Source organism: Gopherus flavomarginatus, chromosome 1 (assembly GCF_025201925.1).
Source record: "Gopherus flavomarginatus isolate rGopFla2 chromosome 1, rGopFla2.mat.asm, whole genome shotgun sequence".
NCBI classification, from domain to species: domain Eukaryota; kingdom Metazoa; phylum Chordata; order Testudines; family Testudinidae; genus Gopherus; species Gopherus flavomarginatus.
This window is the reverse complement of record NC_066617.1, coordinates 350,657,016-350,681,449: the sequence shown is the minus strand read 5'-3', so window position 1 is coordinate 350,681,449 and position 24,434 is coordinate 350,657,016. Positions and strand designations below refer to the sequence as shown.

Sequence of the window (24,434 nt, the reverse complement as noted above, 5' to 3'; positions counted from 1 at the left end):
CCTGAATCTCTTTCTGCCATACTCCTTCCTACACAGTCTCTTCCCATTCTGTATGTGTGAAACTGATTGTTCCTTCCTAAGTGGAGCATTTTGCATTTATCTTTATTGAACTTCATCCTATTTACCTCAGACCATTTCTCCAATTTGTCCAGATCATTTTGAATTTTGACCCTGTCCTCCAAAGCAGTTGCAATCCCTCCCAGTTTGGTATCGTCTGCAAACTTAATACATGTTGGCATGGAAAGTACACTTAAGTCGTTGATGAAGATATTGAACAGAGCCGGTCCCAAAACAGACCCCTGCGGAACCCCACTTGTTATACCTTTCCAGCAGGATTGGGAGCCATTAATAACTACTCTCTGAGTACGGTTATCCAGCCAGTTATGCACCCACCTTATAGTAGCCCCATCTAAATTGTATTTGCCTAGTTTATCGATAAGGATATCATGCGAGACTGTGTCAAATGCCTTACTGTTCTTTCAAAAACTTACAACTGAACATTAACTTAATACAACTTTGAAATTTTACTATGCAGAAGAAAAATGCTGCTTTTAGCCACCTTAATTTAAATGAAAGTTTCCTTACCTTGTCAAATCTTTTTTAAACTTCCCCTTTATTTTTTTTTAGTAGTTTATATTTAACACAGTACTGTACTGCATTTGCTTTTGTTGTCTCTGCTGCTGCCTGAGTGCATACTTAGGGATCCAAATGAGGTGTGTGGTTGACTGGTCAGTTTGTAACTCTGGTGTTCGTAACTCTGAAGTTCTACTGCATCTTCAGTTGTCTGAGATGGAACTCTAGATGGGGGAGGGCTCTGAGTGACTACAGTGAATTCTTTCTCAAGTTTCTGGCTGGTGGGTCTTAGTGAGATGCTGAGTGTGTCAGCATCTCACTGATTGTCATATTTGGGGTTGGGAGGGAATTTTCACCTGGTCAGATTGGTAGAGACCCTGGTTTTTTTTGCCTTCTGTAGTGTTGGGCATGGGTCACTTGCTGATTTGAACTAGGATTGGTCCCTAGTCCACTCAGATGAGAGGAAGAGAAGTGGAGGAAAGAATGAAAGGCAGTAGTGGAAATCTGAATAGGAAATGCTAAGTGAATATATCTTTGTCCTTCACCACTATACTAACTTCATGGAAATTGAGAACAATTATTTGAGCTTTTTCCTACCTGTAAGTCCTAGTTGACAGACTGAATCTGAAAAGCTATATGCTTTTCTCGCAAGTAATCTCACCCTTCTTATAAAACATACAAGCAGAAATTAAATTGACCTCTAGGCATATTTGTTGTCTATCTCTAGTCTATCTGTTGGCTGACACTTATTGTGTGATTTTTTTTTTTTTTTTTGCAAGAGAGGACTTACTAATAAGAGATGCTTTGTATAAATGATATGGTTATTCTAAGCTTGCTCTTTCTGATCTCTGACCTCATAGGGAATATTTTTTAGGAAGACTTGTCCTTTAAGGTAAAAAAAAAAAAAAAAAAGTAGGGTCTTTGAAGTTAAAATTTACAGAAATATTTCATTATTTTATGGGGGTTCTGCATAAGGCTTATGCTTGGACTTCTTAGGGATGTTTTAACCTGTATTCATTTCCATATCTTGGAACATCAGCTTAAAACAGCTAGCTTTCTCCCACTCTTGTGGTCAGCAAGGTAATAAAATTCTTCTTATGGTCATAATTTGGGATTGTCTCTGCGTTTCCTGGTATCCTCAGAGCTGCCCAAGTTCAGAGGAAATCTGCATGGTATTCTTCGTAAAAGTATCAGAGGGGTAGCCAGGTTAGTCTGGATCTGTAAAAAGCAACAAAGAGTCCTGTGGCACCTTAAAGACTAACAGATGTATTGGAGCATAAGCTTTCGTGGGTGAATGCCCACTTCGTCAGACATATGTAATAGAAATTTCCAGAGGCAGATATAAATATGCAGGCAAGAATCAGTCTGGAGATAATGAGGTTAGTTCAATCAGAGAAGATGAAGCCCTTTTCTAGCAGTTGAAGTGTGATAATTAAGGGAGGAGAAACTGATTTTGTAGTTGGCTAGCCATTCACAGTCTTTTTGTTTAATCCTGATCTGATGGTGTCAAATTTGCAAAAGAACTGAAGCTCAGCAGTTTCTCTTTGAAGTCTGGTTCTGAAGTTTTTTTTGCTGCAGGATGGCCTGCTGCAGGATGGCCACCTTAAGGTCTGCTATAGTGTGGCCAGGGAGGTTGAAGTGTTCTCCTACAAGTTTTTGTATATTGCCATTCCTAATATCTAACTTGTGTCCATTTATTCTTTTACGTAGGGACTGTCCAGTTGTCTGACGTATGTAGCAGAGGGACATTGCTGGCACACGATGGCGTATATAACATTGGTGGACGTGCAGGTGAATGAACCAGTTATGTTGTGGCTGATCTGGTTAGGTCCTGTGATGGTGTCGCTGGTGTAGATATGTGGGCAGAGTTGATATCGAGATTTGTTGCATATATTGGTTCCTGAGTAAGAGTTGTTATGGTGTGGTGTGTGGTTGCTGGTGAGAATATGCTTAAGGCTGGTGGGTTGTCTGTGGGCAAGGACTGGCCTGCCTCCCAAGGTCTGTGAAAGTGAAGGATTATTGTCCAGGGTGGGTTATAGATCACTGATGATGCATTGGAGAGGTTTAAATTGAGGACTGAAGGTGATGGCCAGTGGTGTTCTGTTGGTTTTTTTCTTTGGGCTTATCTTGTAACAGGAGGCTTCTGGGTACACATCTGGCTCTGTTGATTTGTTTCCTTATTTCCTCGTGCGGGTATCGTAGTTTTGAGAATGCTTGGTGAAGATCTTCTTGGTGTTGGTCTCTGTCTGAGGAGTTGGACCAAATGCGGTTATACCTCAGCGCTTGGCTGTAGACAGTGGATTGTGTGGTGTGTCTGGGGTGTAAGCTGGAGGCATGAAGGTAGGCATAGTAGTCGGTGGGTTTTCGGTATAGGGTGGTATTAACATGACCATCACTTATTTGTACTGTGATGTCTAGGAAGTGGACCTCCCGTGTAGATTGGTCCAGGCTGAGGTTGATGGTGAGGTGGAAGCTGTTGAAATCGTGGTAGAGTTCTTCCAAAGTCTCCTTCCCAAGGGTCCAGATGATGAAGATGTCGTCAATGTAGCGTAGGTAGAGAAAGGGCGTGAGTGGACAAGAGCTGAGGAAGCGTTGTTCCAGGTCAGCCATAAAAATGTTGGCATATTATGGGGCCATGCAGGTGCCCATGGCGGTGCCACTGGTCTGGAGGTATATATTGTCACCAAATTTGAAATAATTGTGCGTGAAGATAAAGTCACAGAGCTCAGCAACAAGTTGTGCTGTGTCATCGTCGGGGATACTGTTCCTGACAGCTTGTATTCCATCTGTGTGTGGGATGTTTGTGTAGAGAGCGTCCGCATCCATGGTGGCTAGGATAGTGTTTTCTGGGAGATCACCAATGCATTGTAGTTTTCTCAGGAAACCAGATCAGCTACAACATTACTGCTTCATTCATCTGCACGTCCACCAATGTTATATACGCCATCATGTGCCAGCAATGCCCCCCTGCTATGTATGTCAGCCAGACTGGACAGTCTCTATGTAAAAGGATAAATGGACACAAGTCAGATATTAGGAATGGCAATATACAAAAACCTGTAGGAGAACACTTCAACCTCCCTGGCCACACAATAGCAGATGCAAAGGTAGCCGTCTTACAGCAAAAAAACTTCAAGACCAGACTTCAAAGAGAAACTGCTGAGCTTCAGTTCATTTGCAAATTTGACACCATCAGATCAGGATTAAACAAAGACTGTGAATGGCTAGCCAACTCTAAAATCAGTTTCTCCTCCCTGATGAACTGGGCATTCACCCACAAAAGTTTATGCTCCAATACATCTGTTAGTCTTTACAGTGCCACAGTACTCTTTGTTGCTTCATAGAAGTACAGTATGTCAGTAAATTAAGAGGCTTTGATTTATTGTTTACATGAACATCTCCCTGCACAGTAGTCCTCTTTTTCTTTTCAATGTAAAAAAGTTAGTTAAATTAAAGTGTGCCTCTTTTTTTTTCTCCTCCAGATTGCAGCAGTTCTCAGGAAACGAAAGCTTGACTATTATCTGCATAAACTGCTACCTGAGATTTTGCAGTCAACTTCCTTTCTGACTGCGAATGGGAGCTTGTATATTGCTTGTTTTTGCATTTTAAGGTTGGTATACACTATGCTAAATATTTGAGAATGACTTGCTATATAGTATCTTCATTTTTTCCTTTTTATTTGTAGAATTATTCCGATATGCTTCCTATTGTGACTTCTTTGAAAAGCAGCCACACTTTTATTAGAATAAGAAAATGACCAAATGAAAGGTTTTCCCATCTTGTTTTCTGTCTGTTAGCTGGAACTGTCTTGCTCTTGTCTTGGCAAGCGCATTGGCAGTGTATAAAGTTATTTCATTAGTAGTTACTGTTAGTTTAGTGTTAGTTCAAATTAGTTAAGATTAGTTAAGTTTCCTTTGCAGGGAGGGGAGGTTTCCCCTCCTGCGCTCTCTCAGCACCGGGGCATGCCACGTTCTCTGGGTTTCAAAACCTGCCGCAAGTGTATGCCCAGAAGCAATACGCACACTTTGTGTCTGAAGTGTCTAGGGGAGAGACATCAAAAGGATCGCTGTTGGATCTGGTTCAGTGGATAGAATTTATAGGGGGGGTACTGGGCTCGACCCAGGCCAGGGCATATCTCCCGGAAGTGAGGTTCTGGGCCCTGGGTGATATCATTCGAAGTCTCAGACAGTTCCCCATCACCACAGCAAGAAATTGCCTGAAGCTCCTGGCACACATGGCTGCTTGTACTTATGTGGTGCAACACGCCAGGCTCAGACTCTGTCCTTTCCAGTCATGGCTAGCTTCGGTGTATCGGCCAGTTCAGGACAGTTTGGACAGGGTCATGACTCTGCCTCACCTGGTCACTGATTCCCTCCTGTGGTGGCTCAACCCGCAGGTAGTGTGCGCGGGGGATCCCCTTCACCAGTCCTCAGCCAGCCCTCTCACTGGTGAGGGATGCATCAGTCTTGAGCTGGGGAGCACATCTGGGAGACCTCAGGACTTAAGGCGATTGGCCTAGCATGCCAGACTTTCCGAGCCCACTTGACAGGAGGATATGTATCAGTTCTGACGGACAGCACCGCGGCAATATTTTATATCAACAAACGGGGATGCACGTTCCTCTCCCCTGTGCCAGGAAGCCCTCATCCTGGGGCAGTGTTCCCTCTAATTCTTTTTCGAGTGCTTGCTCATATCGATTCCAATTAGGTGTGCCCGCGCTGCGTGCACATTCGTCGGAAGATTTTTACCCTAGCAACACTCGGTGGATCGGCTGGGTCACACCCTAGAGTGGCGCCGCCATAGCGCTGTATATATACCCCTGCCGACCCAACGGCCCTTCAGTTCCTTCTTACCGCCCATGTTGATTGTTGGAACAGTGGAGTACGGCTTAGCTGATCTCCACTTCCCTAGCTACTCATAGTTCTCTCGTTATTCTTGTGTATATAGTTGAAATTTCTATAGTTGCAGTTAATTCTTATTCGTTTTTATAACATTGTTACTGTATATAGTTAAGAAGGGTTCGGGGATTAGCCCCTTCCCCGCATCCTGTGCCGGGGCCCATGCCTGGTTCACCGGGTTTTAAACCGTGCTCGGCCTGTCACAAGCTGATGCCAACAGGAGATTCCCCGAACTCCTCCCTTAAGTGCCTCGGGGAATCCCACCTCGCTGATAAGTGCCAGATTTGCAAGGCCTTCAAGTTGAGGATGAAAAAGGAGCGGGACTTTCATCTCAAACAGCTCCTGATGGAGGCAGCTCTTACTCCTCCATCCTCAGCACTGAGCGCTGGTCAATTCTCGGGCAGAAGCGCTTCTTCGGCACCAGATCGCACCGGTACTGCTAAGGCCTCTTGGCACCGACCATCACCGGCACCGATGTCTGCTTGGCACCGTTCTCTCTCCCCGCGGGTGAAGAGATAGACTCACGCTGCTTCCATGCCACCTACACCGCAGCCAGAGCACCCGGCTAGATCGGACCACCCGACACCTACACCTGCCGCGGCACCGACAACATTGGCACCGTCGATTCTGGTCCCGAAAGGGCCATTGAGTCCGGTACCTGAAAGCTCCCTGGCGAGAGCTGTGGTTGAGCTCACTATTCCCTCCATGCCGGAGACATTTTCCATGGCGAGGGAGCTGATCGCGATGACAGAGTCTGCCCTGCCTCAACCCCCAGCACCGCCAGTGCGGGTCATACAATCGGTAGGCAAGCCGGCCTTGATGAGACCACCCTCTGTTGGCACCGCAGAGCGGCACCGCTTACGATCGCGATCCCGCCAGCGTTCTCGGTCGCATCGCTGATCCCGGTCTCAACGCCAATCCCCTTCTCCTCACAGGTCACACTCACGGCACCGATCAGCGTCCCGTTCGCCGGCCCGGTACTCTCGGCACAGATCCAGATCCCGGCACTGCCCCAGGCACCGTGACTCTTGTAGCCACTCCAGACGCCGAGCTTCGAGATCCTGGTTGACCTCCTGGCACTGCTCCAGTTGTAGGTCCTGATCTTGTTCCTGGTACCGATATGGCTCCTGGTACTGATCCCCAGTGCCGCACAGAGCGAGATCAATCATAGAGGGAGACTCTTCCCAGGGGTTTTCAGCTCCTCCTTGGCCATCCCGACACGCATCGGTGTCCTCTCATGCGGACAGTTCCTATGCATAGGATGGTGACTCCGATGTGCCCGCCAGAATCTTCGAGGAGACCCAGGCCCAAGATCAAGGCCTCCATCAGTGTACCTCCAGTCTCATCTTGCTCTGCTCCATTGGAGTACCGGGTGCCGGAGGCAACTATCAGCCGCCCTCCTCATACTGGTATGGAGGAAGCGCCTGTTCGGGCACCAGACTCTCAGATTCCACTGGAGCCAGAGGTCGTCCAAGAGCAAGAGTCCACACAGGACCCGCTTGTCCTTGGCCTTTCCTCTTCCTCCTCTCCTGATGAGGCGGTGGTGGGGACATCCTCCACGGACCCTCCTCCAATTGACCTGAGGGCCCATCAGGACCTCCTGAGACGTGTGGCACTCAATATGAATCTCCAGGTAGAGGAGGTGCCGGAGATAGAGGACCCGGTAGTGAATATTCTGTCGGCTGACGCCCCCACAAGAGTGGCCTTACCATTCATCCAGACGATCCAGGTCAATGCTGATACCATCTGGCAGTCTCCAGCCTCTATTCCACCCACTGCCAGGGGAGTTGAGCGCAAGTACATGGTGCCCTCTAAGGGGTACCAGTACCTGTACGTCCATCCTCCTCCTTGCTCCCTTGTCGTACAGTCTGTCAATGAGAGGGAACGCTATGGCCAGCAAGCTCCGGCTCCAAAATTGAAGGAGGCTAGGTGCATGGACTTACTTGGCCGTAAGGTATACTCTGCAGGGGCCCTCCAACTCCGGGGCAAACCAGCAAGCCCTACTTAGCCGCTACAACTACAGCACCTGGGCGACGGTGGACAGGTTCACGGAGTTAGTCCCTCAAGACTCCTGTCAAGAGTTTGCTGCCCTCTTGGAGGAGAGAAAGAAAGTGGTGAGGACTTCCCTCCAGGCCTCATTGGATGCAGCAGACTCTGCAGCCAGGACTCTGGCCTCGGGAGTTGCCATGAGACGCATTTCATGACTTCAGGTGTCAGGCCTCCCGCCGGAACTACAGCATACCATACAGGACTTGCTCTTTGACAGTCGAGGCCTCTTTTCTGAAAAGACTGACCCTGGGCTGCAAAGCCTGAAGGACAACAGGGTCATTATGTGCTCTGTCAGCATGCACACACCGGTGACTCAACGCTGGCCTTTCCGCCCCCAGCCTCACCGCCCTTACCCTCCGCCTAGACACAGGCAGGACTTTGGCAGAAGGCGTGGTTGAGCCGGTCGTAGATGGCAGTCAGGAACTCAAGGGGGCCAAAATCAGGGCCCCTCCAAGCCACCTACGGGGCCAAAACCAAACTTTTGAAGTTACGCCCGAGGATGGCATACCAGTGACTTTCCAGGATCCTTTCCCTCCCTTTTACAACCACCTCTCCTTTTTCCTTCCTGTGTGGTCCCAGCTAACTTCGGATCGTTGGGTCCTACGCACGGTGGAACTTGGGTACCACCTCCAGTTTATTTCGCGCCCCCCTTCCCACCCTCCATCCTCGTCCCTCTTCAGAGACCCCTCTCGAGCAACTCCTCTTACAAGAGGTGCGGACGCTCCTTGCCGTGGGAGCTATATAGGAGGTACCAAAGGACGAAAGGGGCAAGGGGTTCTACTCGCGCTATTTCCTAATCCCCAAGATGAAGGGAGGTCTCAGACCTATCCTGGACCTGCGAGAACTCAACAAGTTCATGATAAAGTTGAAGTTTCGTATGGTATCCCTGGAGACCATCATCCCATCCTTGGATCCTGGAGACTGGTATGCCGCCCTCAATATGAAGGACGCGTATTTTCACATCGCCATCTATCCTCCACACAGATACCACCTCCGGTTTGTAGCCAACCGTCAACATTTCCAGTTTATGGTCCTTCCGTTCAGCCTCTCTAGAGCCCCAAGAGTATTCTCAAAGTACATGGCTGTAGTCGCCGCCTCCCTCCGCTGCCGTTGGATACACGTTTTTCTGTATCTTGACGATTGGCTCATTCGAGGGACCTCCGAGGCACAAGTCACCCATTGTGTGGACATTGTCGAGGACCTATTCATGAGTCTAGGCCTGATGATCAATACAGAGAAATCCACTCTGGTTCCCACACAAAGGATAGACTTCATTGGGGCCATCCTGGACTCCAATCTCACCAGAGCCTGCTTACCACAGCCTTGGTTTCAGGAGATGGTAACAATTATCTGGGGCCTACAGAACTTCCCGACAACTTCGGCTCGCACTTGTCTCAGTCTCCTGGGTCATATGGCTGCCTGCACGTTCGTGACCAAACACGCCAGGCTATGCCTCCGTCCCCTCCAATCTTGGCTCACCTCGGTATACCACCTGGGCAGAGACACCATTGACATGATAGTCACGATTCCCCCGAGCATCCTAGGCTCCCTCGACTGGTGGTTGACGTCTTCCCTGGTGTGTGCAGGGATGCCGTTCCATCCACTTCAGCCTTCTATGTCCCTGACGACGGATGCGTCATCTCTCAGCTGGGGTGCTCACCTCGGCCATCTTCGCATTCAAGGCCTTTGGTCATCTCAGGAGCTGGCCTTGCACATCAACGTCCAAGAGCTGAGAGCAGTCCACCTTGCATGCCAGGCGTTTCAACAGCATTTGCAAGGCCATTGTATTTCAGTGTTCACAGACAGCACAACGGCCATGTATTACATAAACAAGCAGGGAGGGACACGGTCCTCCCCCCTTTGTCAGGGAGCCGTCCAGCTTTGGGACTTCTGTATAGCCCACTCGATAGACCTAGTAGCGTCTTTTTTCTCCCAGGGGTTTGGAACACTCTGGTGGATCGATTCAGCAGATCCTTCCTGTCTCACGAGTGGTCGATTCGTGCAGACATTATTCATTCTGTTTTCCGGAAGTGGAGCTTTCCCTGTATAGACCTCTTCACTTCCCATGAGAACAGGAAATGCCAGATGTTCTGCTCCTTCCAAGGCCTCTCCCCAGTCTCAATCTCGGATGCTTTCCTGATGCCGTGATCGAGCCAACTGCTTTACACCTTTCCACCGTTCCAGCTAGTTCACTGGGTCCTGATAAAGCTCCGCAGGGACAGAGCTCGCTTGATCATGATTGCTCCAGCGTGGCCCAGGCAGCACTGGTACGCCATGCTGCTCAACCTGTCGATAGCCAATCCAATTACCCTGCCTCTTCGCTCAGACCTCATAACTCAGGACCACGGCAGACTTCACCACCCAGACCTACAGTCCCTTCACCTCACAGCATGGCTGCTGCGTGGTTAAGCCAGTCCGAGTTACGTTGCTCTGGCTCAGTACAACAAGTACTCCAGGGTAGCAGGAAACCTTCCACTTGGTCAACGTATCTGGCCAAGTGGAAGCATTTCTTCTGCTGGTGCGAAACGCATAATGTTACTCCCACCGAGGTCTCGATCCCCACCATCTTGGACTACCTCTGGTCTCTCAAACAATAGGGCCTAGCGGTATCATCACTGAGGGTGCACTTGGCGGCCATCTCTACCTTCCACCCAGGGGAAAGTGGCCGCTCTGTGTTCTCACACCCTATGGTTTCTAGGTTCCTCAAGGGCTTGGACCGCCCATACCCCCAAGTACGCCGTCCCGCCCCAATCTGGGACCCCAACCTGGTTCTAACCAGACTTATGTCTGTCCCTTTCGAACCTGCTTGCTACTATACTTGTCCTGGAAGACAGTTTTCCTCGTAGCCATTACATCTGCCAGACGAGTCTCTGAGCTTAGGACTCTCACGGTGGACCCACCGTATACTGTGTTTCACAAGGACAAGGTGCAGTTGCGACCACACCCGGCTTTCCTCCGTAAAGTGGTATTGGCCTTTCATATCAACCAGGATATCTTCCTTCCGGTCTTCTTCTTGAAGTCACACTCATCACGATGGGAACAACAATTGCACTCCCTAGACGTCCGTAGAGCACTTGCATTTTATATCGAGTGGACAAAACCCCAAAACGCCCCAACTCTTCATCGCCGTGGCAGACCGAATGAAGGACCTACTTGTCTCCTCCCAGAGGATCTCATCTTGGGTGGCGGTGTGCATCCGTATTTGTTATGACTTGGCTCATGTCCCCTTGAGCCACCTCACCGCACATTCTACCAGGTCTCAGGCTTCATCTGCCGCCTTCCTGGCTCATGTACCCAGCCAGGAGATATGTCGCACAGCTATCTGGTCCTCCGTCCACACCTTTGCTGCACATTACGCTCTGGTTCAACAGTCCAGAGATGATGCAGCCTTTGGCTCAGCAGTTCTGCATTCTGCAACATTTCACTCCAACCTCACCGCCTAGGTAAGGCTTGGGAATCAACTAATTGGAATCGATGTGAGCAAGCACTTGAAGAAGAAAAGACGGTTACTCATCTTTGTAACTGTTGTTTTTCGAGATGTGTTGCTCATATCCATTCCAAACCTGCCCTCCTTCCCCTCTGTCGGAGTAGCCGGCAAGAAGGAACTGAAGGGCCATTGAGTCGGCAAGGGTATGTATCCGGTGCCATGGCGGCGCCACTCTAGGGGGCGATCCAGCTGACCCACTGAGTGTTGCTAGGGTAAAAACCTTCCGACGAATGTGCACGCGTCGCGCGCACACCTAATTGGAATGGATATGAGCAACACATCTCGAAGAACAGCAGTTACAAAGGTGAGTAACCGTCTTTTTTTCCATCCACGTGCGGAATGAATTTTATGTGCACCATATAGAGGTAATGTGCCGATGTGCACCACCAGTAGAAACCAGAAACCTAGATATAATATACATTTTTTAAAAGTTACCATAGGGATAATTACTACAGCCAAGACAGGTTAGGCATTTTAGAACTCACTACTCAAAGAATTAAATTTAAGCATAAGATAGAAATAAAAATTATGAAATGAATAGACCAGTCAAAAAAACTTAAATAACACACTTTGAAAGAAGTATCAAGAACTAACAGCAACAACAACAACACAAGTATGTGTTGGGAGGTGAGTATGAAAGAGTGTGTGTGTGAGAAAGAGAGACAGAGGCATGTTGCCCCTTTAAGTACTGACCCCACTTTAAGTAAGCTCCCCTTTTAAGTAGCTTAGCAAATTCAGGCACAGCAGCAGCTGCCAGCAAGCTCCCTCCATCTTGAGCCCTGTCATGTGTCCCCCTCCCTCCCTGTGCAGATGGGGTGTGACTCTGACATTAGCACCCCCCACACACACACTCTGCACAGCAAGTGGGAGGGTCCCGGAAACAGCTCCAAGGCAGAAGGCAGGAGCAGCACATGGCAGTGTGGGGAGGGACACCTGAATTACACGGCACTCGATAGCCTGCTGGGCAGCTGCACAGCTTACAGGGAACTTAGGCTGTGGGACTTTTGTGTAGAGCATTCGATACACCTACAAGCATCGTATCTTCCGGGAGTACAAAACGAATTGGCAGACTATCTCAGCAGGTCATTCCACAGCCATGAGTGGTCACTACACCCAGATATCGAGAACTGCATCTTTCCCCAGATAGACCTGTTCACCACACATCACAACAGGAAGTGCCAGCAGTTTTGATCCTTCCTTAATCACAGCCTAGGCTCCATCACGCATATGTTCTTCCTCCCCTGGGGAAGCCATCTCCTATAAGCATTCCCACCCATTCCTCTTGTTCACAAGGTGCTCCTCAAGATACGGAGGGAAGAAGCTTCTGTGGTACTGATAGCTCCAGCCTGGCTCTGCCAGCACTGGCACACATCTCTCCTGCAAATATCCATGGAAGCCCTGGTCAGTTTGTCACTTTTCCCAGACTTAACTCAGGATCATGGCCATCTCCAGCACCTGAGCCTCAAGTTGTTGCACCTCACGGCATGGAAGCTCCATGACTAAAACTGATGGAGCTCTCTTGCTCGGACCCAGTAAGACAAGTCCTTCTTGGCTGTAGGAAATCCTCCACCAGGGCTACCTACCTGGCCAAAGGAAGAGATTTTAGATCTGGTTGGCGCAGCACCGGCCGTCTCCAATGCTCACGTCTGTATCACTTATACTGGACTAACTTCTCCATCTTAAGCAGCAGAGGCTGTCCATGTTGTCAATAAGGGTTCACTTGACTGCTATTTCTGCCTTCCATCCAGGTGGAGAGGGTCGGTTGATCTTTGCCAACCCCATGATCAGCCGTTTCCTGAAAAGTCTCAACAGACTATGTCCACATGTCTGACAATTGTTCCCAGCCTGGGATGTTAGTCTGTTATTTCCAAACTGACTGGGCTGCCCTTCGAACCACTGGCTTCTTGCTCTGTGCTCTACCTCTTGTATTAGGTGGCATTTCTGGTAGTGATAACTTCAGCCGGAGGGTGTCTGAGCTCAAGGCCTTAATGTCAGAATCCCCATACATGGTGTTCTGTAAGGACAAAATTCAGCTCAGGCCACATCCAGCTTTCCTCCTGAGTGTTGGCTACCAGTTCCACATCAACCAGGTCATTTTCCTTGCTGTGTTCTATCCTAAGCTGCACTCAGGTGGCAGGGAGAGAGGCTTCACTCATTGGACGTTCGCAGAGTGCTAGCCTTTTACATCAGGATAACAAAACTGTCAATCCAACTGTTCATGGCCATGGCAGATAGGATGAAAGGGCTTCCAGTCTCCTCTCAACGAATTTTGTCATGGATCGCGTTCTGCATCTGAGAATGTTATAACCTGGCAGAGGTGCCTGGCCCACCATTCACAGTGCACAGAATTCTTCTGCAGCGTTTCTGGCGCAGTTATGCAGAATGGTGATGTGGTCCTCTGTACATAATTTTACATCACATTATGCTATCACCCAGCAGGGAAGAGACAACACAGCCTTTGGTAGAGCAGTGCTACAGTCAGTGAATATCTAAGCTCCAACCCCGCCTCCAAAATTTGCGCTTGGTAATCACCTGATAGGAATTGATATGAACCAACGCTTCCCTTGTAATTTTGCTTCTCTGAAGTTTTCACCTTTCAGGATTATAAATCATCCATTTATCTCTCTTTGAGGTTGGAACAGAATCTGTTTGAGCTGGCATTGTATTTTACATCTGTTTTTAATTTTTTTTTGAGCTGCTAGTCCTCCCCGCCCTCCCCCCCCCCCAGTCATTGTTAGTTTTAATGACTGACTTTTTCTGGGGCTATTTCACTTTCTGCTCTATTGGAATTGAGTGGAAGGTTCCAAGGATTGAGTTAAGCACAGTGCATCCTGGGTAACAGTCAGTAAGGTGTCTAGCTTGTGCTCAGACATCTTTCTGCTGCCCTTGAGAATTCTACCTTCCTCATACTAGGGAGTGGAAGAACCAGAACTGAGACCCTTGGAAGAAGATATCTTCAGGGAAGCAAAATTTCAAATAAATACCTTGCCATTATAATTGTTAATACTTTGTACCTATATGGCACCCTTTATCCAACGATGTTAAAGTGGTTTAAAAAGTGTGTAAGTATTCTAAGTATGAGATAACTGGGGGACACAGTTTGGGTAAATTTTTGAAAAGCACCTAAGTCCAATTTTCAAAAGTAATGTGGGCGCTTAGCAGTTTCAGGCTCTTAAGTCACTTGAGTGCATTAGAAAATATTACTTGTGGTTTACACACTTGGATTCGTTACCTAAAGGTGTGATTGTAAACAGATTTAGTTGTGCCAGTGCCAGCCCCATGTAGACGCTTTTATAATGGTTTAAACTTGGCTTGTATTGGTTTTGTTTACAGGAGCAAGTTAAACTAGTTTAGACCAATAGAAGTGTGTCTACATACGGATTTTTCTCAGTTAACTAAATTATTGCATGTTTGTGTGTAGACAAGCCTTAAACTTTGGGAAAGGTCGCATAATGAATCAATGACAGGAGGGAAAAGAGAACCTAGATTTCTAACTCCCAATTCCCTGTTCTAACTACTAGACGACACAACAGTAACCTTGTAATCCAAAACATTATTTCTGTCTATATTTTTAGATTCTTCCTGGTGAGAAGTGCTTTTGGCGTTTGAATTTGCAGACAGTTGCGCTATGTAAAATGTATATTGCTGTCTTTTAAATCTTATTATCAAATTGAAAATGTAAGTAGTAGTAGAATGATTCAAAACTGTGCCAAAACAACAGATTCCTGTAATAATGAACTTTTAGCTGGTGCAGCATTTGGCATTGTCCAGTGAAATTATCTTTCTGCAGCCGTGGGAATGTCTAGTGTGTATAATTACCGTTACATGATTCGTTGCTGATTCACTGACTCTTCTCACTTTTGAACATAAACTGGTTGTAATTGTTTGTATCGTTTTCATGGCATATTGAGGGCAAAGACTGAATGAGGCAAGTCCTTTGCCCTTCCTAAGACAAGGATAAAATTGAGCTGGTCCAAATGGTGTTTCTAATTTCACTAGTTCTTTATTATGTGTTGCCATTTCTCATATGTAATTTCATCTCTTTTCATTGCCCCATATGAATTTATCATGTTACTTGCCCTGTTTTATGAGGATAGAATCTCAAATGAGATTGTGCTGATGAATCAGCTGCTATTGCTTGTTAAAGCACTCTGCGCAATCTTTCCACTTCACAAGTACCCCCATTCCTTGGAGATGGTTTATTGCCTCCACAGTCCGTTCTAAGTAGGCTGGATATGCAAGAGTTCAGAATCAAGTTTTTAATAACTGACTAGACAATTGGGCTGCTACTGTAATTTTCATTTAGGGCTTGGCTACACTTGAGAGTTACAGTGCTGGTGGTAGCTTTACAGCGCTATAACTTACTCCCCATCCACACTGGCAAGGCACATACAGCGCTGTATCTCCCTGGCTACAGCGCTGGTTGTACTCCACCTCAGCCTGGGGAATAACGACTATAGCGCTGCTCTTGCCGTGCTGGGGTGCCAGTGTAAACAGTGATTAATCTTACTACGCTGCAGCTGACCTCCGGAACCTTCCCGTAATGCTTTTTAAGTGAAGATAACACTCTTTGTTTTGTTGTGATGCCTCTCTTTGTTTTGTTGTGAAATCGGGGCTCCCGGAGCTGCTTATCTAAAAAACAAACACAGCTACTGTTTGCTCGAGCAGAGGCGGATGAATGTCCACAGCTAGTGTTTGCTTGAGGAGAGAAGCAGACTGGAGGGGGGGTGGTTCCGTTTTGGAGCAGCTGCTTATCTGGTCAGAAGGCTATTTGCATTTAGTGAATGAGAGAGGGGTGGGGGAAGGGGTCGAATGATTGAAAGTTGGGGCTGTGTATCTTCAGGTCCTTAGAACTTGCAAGACAGGGAGCTGACACAGTGTCAGCTCCAAAAATCCACTCTCTCTGTCTCCCCCACGCTCCCTGTCACACTCCACTCCTCCCCCCTCTTTTAAAAAGCACATTGCAGCCACTTGAATGCTGGGATAGCTGCCCATAATGCACCACTCCCAACACTGCTGCAAATGTGGCCACACTGCAGGGCTGGTAGCTGTCAGTGTGGCCACACTGCAGCGCTTTCGCTACACAGCTGTACGAAGACAGCTTTAACTCCCAGCGCTGTACAGCTGCAAGTGTAGCCAAATCCTTAGCAAATGTGTATGTTCTTCTTCCTTTTTTCCCACAGTAACAAATTTAATCTTTGTCCAAAAAATTAATTCCTTCCAGCTAGTCATTATTTTGTGTAATAAATCTATTTTCAGGATGATTTTGTTTTATTAATGTGCCCTGAATTTATAAGATTTTTTTTTATTTGTATTATTCCTGAAGTTGTGGACTCCTGGGGTGAGATCCTGGTCCCATAGAAGTCAATGGGAGGTTTGCAATTCTTGAGTTTAATAAAATCTGGATTCTATTTTTAGCTCTTACATTGACTTATCAGGTGACCTTAGAGAAGTTGCTTAACTTCTCAGCATCAGTTTCCCTATCTGTCTTCAGGACATGTTGTGAAGTGTACTTATTTGAACCGTCTTCTGGTTCATTTTATAGCCTTGCATCCATTTCCTACACCTCTGAATCTTTCTGAGGAGGCTATCCTGCCTTCAGAAGAGACAGCAGTAGTCAAAATTTTTGTGTAGTTCTACATAATTCTTTAACTTTTCATAAATATCACTTGGTAGCTAAGGTACTGTCTGCTTCAATAAAAGCCCTTTGAATGAAATGGGTGCAGTACTGATGTACCTAAGTGATATTTTGGGACTTAATGTTTATGAAGTGTCTGGAGATTTTCATTGAAAAGAATTGTGTAAGTGTAAAAGTATTACTATTGGTGTCTGCAATATGGACTAATTTAAAGAGTGCAGTGTGTATCTGTTGGTGGCAAATGGACATAATACAGTCTTATGTTGAGCATAACTCATGCAACATACATTATCTTTCTTGATGCTTTAGCATGTAATATAATAGATATAAAATTACGTTTTCAGGAGGATACTTGGAAAATTCTACTTTTGGACTCCGGGCTTCGGAGCTGCTTTACCAGCTTCCTATGTGGCCATTCTCATCGAAAGGAAAAGCAGGTACATTTCATGTTATACATTTTTATTTTTATACCTATTCCTGTGGTTTAACTAATATGAGGAAGTTCAAATCGCTGCCATTTGTAAAAGTCCTTTGGATCCAAGCTGAAAAAAAAGTAGTTCAATTGAAATAGTATATATTTATTAACCCCACACAGCAGATTAAGAAACAACAGGAAGGAAAGTATAGACTTTGTAAAAATATATAGTGCAATTTTTTTGGTTTAGTTCGTGGACTGATAGTGAAACTGGACACAGCTATTGCTTATAGATACAGTAAGTGAATCAAGATAGCTGTTTGATTTTGTTTCTTTATGAATAATGCTGACATTTAGTCAGTTACAAACTAAAAAGAGTATGTCTTCATGTCAATAGAGTAATCTGCATCTTGAGATTAATATACCCCACTAAAATTCTGCTTTAAGATGCATGGAAATCTTGTATGCTTTTACTAATAATTCTATAGTTAGCTTTTATTGCTAATGATATTATTATTATTATTATTACTTCAGAGGCACTAATCACTGTAGTATCCGGATGTTAGTTATGTAAAATTTTAAGGTGACAGTAAATCACTCAGGTGAGGAACAGAAACCCTTTACATTTTATGCTGAGAGGATTCAGAACTAGAGTACATTTCCTTGAAACCACAGTTGGTTCTGTTTCTCTGTCTTGATGGAAAAACTTACAGAAAGGGATATCTTGCTGTGTGTTTCAAAAGTGGCAAGGCTCTATCAGTCTCACTGTGGCAGCAGCAAATTCCACAACCCAGGGCCATCCTGTGAGTACATCCTGCCTCAGTAAGTTTTTTTAAATCTGAGTTTCTCTTTTATCTGCCTGGCTGCATAGTAAAAGGTGGTCATTCAGACTCTGCGCCATCTGGGGCCTTAAGGGTAAAGACTAGGACCTTGAAATGTCCCTCATATTGATAGATAGCTTACACCAAGTATTGGCCCGACTAACTTTGAATGGTTTGCTCTACTGAGAAGGCAGACCACTGCATAAACCAGTGGTAGTTTCTGGTTGGCTTTCAGGCTCATGCCCTAGTAAAGCATGCTGCACCTCTTTCAGCACTGGATGTCCAAAGCATAGATTACCATACATTCAAAAGACAAGGATGGGAGGAGGAAGAGCACTTTCAGCTATCATGCATATATGGAAGAACTGCATGCAGTAAGTCCAAGAGGTCCTTTCACCTGAGATTAGTTGCAAAACGCGCATCCACTATTTCATCCTCAGGCTGTCTGACCCACATTTCACCCCCATTATTGGCTCTGTTTCCTAGCTTGATCTCCTCACCATATTGTCCGTCCTCATCAACTAGCTCCTGTTGCTCCTGGGACTCATGCAGATGTCCTGGGGGGTGAAGTCCTTTCCTCTGGCTGCCTCCATTTCCTACTTAGCTGAAACTGCTCCCTGGTACTTAAGGAGTAGCTAGAGCAGGGTAGTGAGGAGCAGCCAGATGGGTGGTCTTCATTTTAAGATGCTCCCCCAGCATCCATAAAGGTATGGTGCAGTGGGAGAGGGGAATGAGAAATGACAGTTGCAACAGTTGTAGTGGCTTGGGCAGAAGTACACAAATAAAAGAAAAAGCTTAGCAGAAAGCACATACAGAGAGTTGAAGGGAAGTGGTGCAGGCTTGAAAATGTATTATTTTTTTGGTTTCCTTTGCTATAGGGCCGCCTACAACCTTGCTAAAAGCTTCTGTATAAATATGAGCAAAACTACCTATATAAAACTTTAATTTTTTTTTTAAATCTCCATGCTATTTAAAGGCTGGACTGTTAAAATATTTGAATTTCTTGAAATGAGCTAATTTCAAAAATTCTATTTGACATGCCTCTTATGGTTATTCTGTTGAAAAATTGGATCAAGCTCTGTTTGATCAGTGTCTCAGGTGTTTAGCATTCATTCTAATGTAGTGTAGTCAAGATGTGTTTCTGTATCTGAAAATGGTTCTTGAATGTAATCAAAAGGTTTTAGAAAGAAGAGTACATTTTTAAGAGTGGCATTTAACATGGAGGGGAAACAATATTAAACAGTAACATTACTATCTGATTGTATTTTACTTTTGTTTCATAAGTGAGTGAGTTACTTCTGTGGTAAGTCTTGGAATCTGACTGCCTGATATTTCCCCTTCTGGAGTTACTTCCCAGAGGGTGGGTTCACTTTGGCAAGGTTTTGCTTAAGCTAGCTGCTTAGATTCCAGCACTCCTGTTGGCTTCAGTGTTTCATTCCATGATATAAGCAAGTAGATTTTCTGCAGTCCTGCCAGGGACAAATGCCAACTTGATTTTTTTACTACATGCTTGGCAATGTATTTATTTATTTTTTTTAGTGTAAGGTCAAACTCAGAAAAGTACTTAAAACATTAAGTGTCAAAATCAGGATAGTAGTATGTTTATGAATTGCTTCTAGCTCTCCAAATATATATGAACAAAGGACAGAAATCGATCACACTCTCAAATAATTTAGGATTTAGTGCAACAGTGGAAGAAGTTGGAAAAACTTGCAAATTAAAAATAAACAAATTAGTAAAATGAGGCAAATGACTCAGTAAAACTCAGTGACTGCAAATTAGGATTGTCTCACACTTCGTACTAATGCAAAAAAGCATTAGTTTTTATTATCAGTTGTTTTCTTCATGCCATTTGCACCCAAGGTTTGAGGGAGAGGGGGAACGAGAGAGAGAAAAATGAAAGGAGAAAACAATATGAATTGCTGTGAGCCTGACTGTGTTTTAAAGATGTACATGAAAGGTGACAAAAGTACTTATAGCATAGCTGTGTAGTTTTGTAATGGAATAAGAATTCCTGGAAGGTTATGTTCGTAGAGAGCAGAACCCAAACCCCTTGACCATGGCCAGTTAGCTGTAGAATGACTTTTGACATTGGGTTTTTGTTAAATGAAACATATAGAGTGTATAAGACAGTCTAATTTTGGGAACTGAGCTTCTGAGAGAGGAACTCATACTACAGTTACGTGGGTCGTATAAGTTTCTGTCCAGGAGCATCAGAAAAATGAAAAATACTGTTTTCTTAAAGGGAATTTGTCACCACTGCATTGATATATAGGAAATAGTTAACATCTCTTAGCAAAGGATTAGCATAAAACTAGCACTGGAAAGACAAAATATTCACATACTTTATGATAATGCTAAAACAAGTAAATAAAATATGCTATGCAGGAGAAGCATAGTGAGGTGCTGCCGGCTGTCTTTGTTTTATATAAATTTGTGTAAAAGTACCCACTCTTGTGATGGACACCTCAGAACAGTGTGAAATAGTAGTGTTAATTAAAAAAAATAAAAGTTGATAAACAGTATCAGAAAGGTAGTTGGAGTTCATAATTTATGAAAACAGTTGCTATTTTAATGCCAAATATTTTTGTTAGAAGCTCATACTTCTGACAAATTGTAATTAAAGTAATGCACTGAAATACGTCTATCTAATTGTAGATGTATTTATTTGTACACTCTTTTTCGCAGGTAAAAAGCCATATATTTTACATTTAACTTTTATAAACGTCTGGAAAATCAAACTTTTGGTGACAGTTGTAGCTGCCAGAAAGTATCTCCTTTTTAGATTTAAAAAAGAAAGTCTATTGAAGAAAACAGGGAAACATAGAAACTACTTGTTTTGTGTTTAGTTTACAAACATGTTGCTGGCCCTTTAAATTTTAGTTAGCAGCTGGCAGGAGCACAAAACTTAATCTCTTCCCAAGTGGATACCCTATTTTAGGTTACTCACAGGCATTTGCTTGCACAGCATCCCTGTCAGGCTCTGAATTCAGGAACAAAATGCTTGTAAATCAGACTGCTGATGTTGAGTGGTGATGTTTTTGTATGCTAGGAGAGACTCTTGTACCATAGAAACCTTAGGAAAAGGCAGGAAAAGAGAAAGTTTAAAAAAATGTTTAATTTAATTGAGTATGAAGTATCTTGCTGGTCCATATAAAACTACTATCACAAGCTTGCTTTGGCTGTAGGTTTGTAGGGTAACGAGAAATTGGCATGGTAGTTGACATGATAAACAGCTATGTAGTAATTAAAGCAATCAGATACAGCTTTTGAGCTAATTAATACTTGCAAACAAGCTCCAATTGATGTGCAATATTCTACTATTTTTCTGTAGATCAAGATCCATATAATGATGTATCTGTATATATCTTAATATCTTGTAATATATTAGTACAGTTATCTCACCTGTGAAAACTGTCATATCGGAACCTAGAGAGATAAGGTCTTTTATTGGGCCAACGTCTGTTGGTGAGAGAGACAAGCTTTCAAGCCACGCAGAGCTCTTCTGACCTGAAGAAGAGCTCTGTGAAGCTTGAAAGCTTATCTTTCTCACCAACAAAAGTTGGCCCAATAAAAGATATTACCTCACCCATCTTGTCTCTGTAATATCCCGGAACTGACAAGTACAGCTATACTGCATAGCAGAACCTAGAGAGACCAGGTGGGTGAGGTAATATCTTTTATTGGTCCGCTCACCCACCTGGTCTCTCTAATACCTCGGGATCGGCACGGCTATAAGCATATAGCAGAACTTGTGGACAGTGTTAAAATTTAAAAATCTGAAATGTAAATTAAATGCACATGTGCTCTTCCTCCAGAAAATCAACATATAGAAATAATTCTACATTTATGCCAGGAGTTAGTGACAATCTCATTACTAGCATTCAGTCATTTAATGGACAGTTACTTAGATCAGGGGTGGGCAAACTTTTTGGCTCGAGGGCTGAATCAGGTTTCGTAAATTGTATGGATGGCCAGTTGGGGGGGAGGTCGTGGCCTGGCCCCCACCTCCTATCTGCCCCATCCACCCCTCCCGTTCCCTGATGGCCCCTCTGGGACCCCTGCCTCATCCATATCTCCCGCTCCCTGTCCCCTGACTGCCTCTGGACCTCTGCTGCCCCATCCAACCCCTCCTCTCATTCCTGACAGCCCCCCGGGACCCCTGCCCCATCCAACCACTCCTCCTTCCTGTCCCCAGCTGCCCCCTGCTGCCCCCCCCCTCCTGACTGCCCCACCCGGGACCCCTGCCCTGATTCAACCCTCTGTTCCCCCTCAACCACCCCTCCCCATATCCACATCACCACCCCGAACTCCCATGCCCTCTATCCAACCACCCGTGCTCCCTGCCCCCTCACTGCACTGCCTGGAGCACCGGTGGCTGGCGGCGCTAGCCTGGAGCCAGGACACACCGCTGCCACCACCATGGAGCACAGCACATCGAGTCAGGCCAGGCTCTGCAGCTGCACTGCCCCAGGAGCTCACAGCCCTGCCACCCAGAGCATTGCACCGGTGGCGGAGCGAGCAAGCTGAGGCTGCGGGGGAGAGGGGACAGCAGGGGAGGGGGTCAGGGGGTAGCTCCTTGGCCCTGTACACACCACAGGCCTCTTGGAAGCACTTTCGGATGCCTCCATCATCTATATTCTCAGGTCCACAGCGGCAGAGCTTCTACAAGAAAAAAGACAGAGGCTTTAAATGCCGCTGACCCACTTTGTCCCCCTCAGCTGCCCAGTTGGGTCCTGTATGCTACCCAGGTGGCCCTCGGCAGGCAATTTGAGGGTGTGCCTGAGCATGGAGTTCCAGTCTTGTCCCAGGATCCATCCTCCTGTTTGTTTCTGAACCATCTATTTCCCTTCCTCGCTGCATGGGCCAGGGTCACCTCAGATCATTGAGTGCTCAACACCATAGCAGTTGACTACACTCTGCAGTTTTCCTCCATTGCTCCCTCCCATGCCCCTTCTGCATCCCTCTTCAGGGACCCTTATGAGCATCTCCTTGTCCAGGAAGTGGAATCTCTCCTATGTCTGGGGCCATAGAGGAGGTTCCTCAAGATGTGAGGGGGAAAAGATTGTATTCCTGTCACTTCATAGTTCTGAAGGCCAAAGGGGGCCTCAGACATATTCTAGACCTGCATCACCTCCACAGATACCCCAAGAAGTTGAAGTTCGGCATGGTCTCCCTGGCCTCCATCATTTCCTGTCTAGATCCAGGAGACTGGTACGCTGCCATGGACTTAAAGCAGGGGTGGGCAAACATTTTGCCCTCATCGGGGTTCCGAAACTGTGTGGAGGGCCGGCTAGAGAAGGCTGTGCCTCCCGAAACAACCTGGCCCCTGCCCCCATCCAACCTCTCCCACTTCCCACCTCATGACCATCCCCCTCAGAACTCCCGACTCACTCCCCCCCCCATTCCTTGTCCCTGACCGCCCATTCTTGGGACCCCATCCACTATCTAACTCCCCTACCCCTTACCATGCTGCTAAAAGCACCAGGACCGGTAGTTGTGCCACCCAGCTGGAGCCAGCCACACCACTGCACAGTCTAGAGCACCGGGGCAGGCCACCATCTCTCGCAGCCATGCTGCCTGACAGAGCTTGCAGCCCTGCTGCCAGAGCATGGGCAGCACGGCGAGCTGAGGCTGAAAGAGAGTGGGGGACAGGGCCGCTCAAGGGCCATGCAGGAGGGTCCCTGCAGTTTTCCCACTTCTGACTTAAAAGATGTCTACTTCCATATTTCTATCTTCCATGGCCACAGGAGATTCCTCTGTTTTGTGGTGGGGCAGCGCCACTACCAATTCAGAGCACTGTCCTTTGGCCTATCATCTGCTCCAAGGGTCTTCATGAAGTGCATGGCCATGTTGGCCGCTTACCTGAAGTGTCGAATCATTAAAATCTATCCATGCCTCCATGACTGGCTTGTCAGAGGCAGGTCACGAGCCCAAGTTCAGCATGGCTTTTCTTTGATGAACGCTACCTGTCAGGAACTGGGCCTGCTTATCAACAAACAAAAATCAACTCTGATCCCTGTTCAAAGGATAGAGTTTATAGGAGCAGTACTCGACTCCACCCGGGCCAGAGCCTACCTGCCAGAGTCCTAATTCTGAGCTATGTTGGACCTCATCGCACATGTCCAAGCCCACCTGCTCACGACTGCTCGAGATGCCATTCATCTCAAGGCCTCGCACCTCCCGGGCACCCGAAGTGCACTGGCGGATCTTCTCGACAAGTCCTTCTCTTCTTGCCACTCCACTCAGGGCCGGTGCAACCATTTAGGCAGACTAGGCGGTTGCCTAGGGCGCTGAGATTTGAGGGCGCCAAAAAGCGCCCTCAAATTTTTTTTTAAATGGTTGAGCAGCTGCTGCTGCTGGGACAGAGAGGGAGTCTGAGCTGCCGCAGTCGCCTGCGGACGGTCGGCTGCTCGGGCGGCTCCGGTGGACCGCCTGCAGGCACCACTTATCACTGTTTGGAATATTCAGTGTCCCCCTTAGAAATGCTAACAAGCTTATTCAGCGAAGTTTTGATGTACTTGATGCATGCTATTAGATAGTCAATTAGGCG

The 24,434-nt window shown here is 46.2% G+C and overlaps 1 protein-coding gene across 3 annotated transcripts in view; it reads left to right on the top strand.

The window, feature by feature from the left end:
- Positions 1-24,434, top strand: part of TMEM135 (transmembrane protein 135) — a 417,387-nt gene that overhangs the window by 34,994 nt on the left and 357,959 nt on the right. For all 3 annotated transcript variants that reach the window (XM_050941833.1, XM_050941850.1, XM_050941841.1), the window contains exons 2-3: positions 4,056-4,183; positions 16,990-17,082. In XM_050941833.1, coding sequence (XP_050797790.1) covers positions 4,056-4,183; positions 16,990-17,082 — 221 coding nt within the window. The remainder of the gene's footprint in view (positions 1-4,055; positions 4,184-16,989; positions 17,083-24,434) is intronic.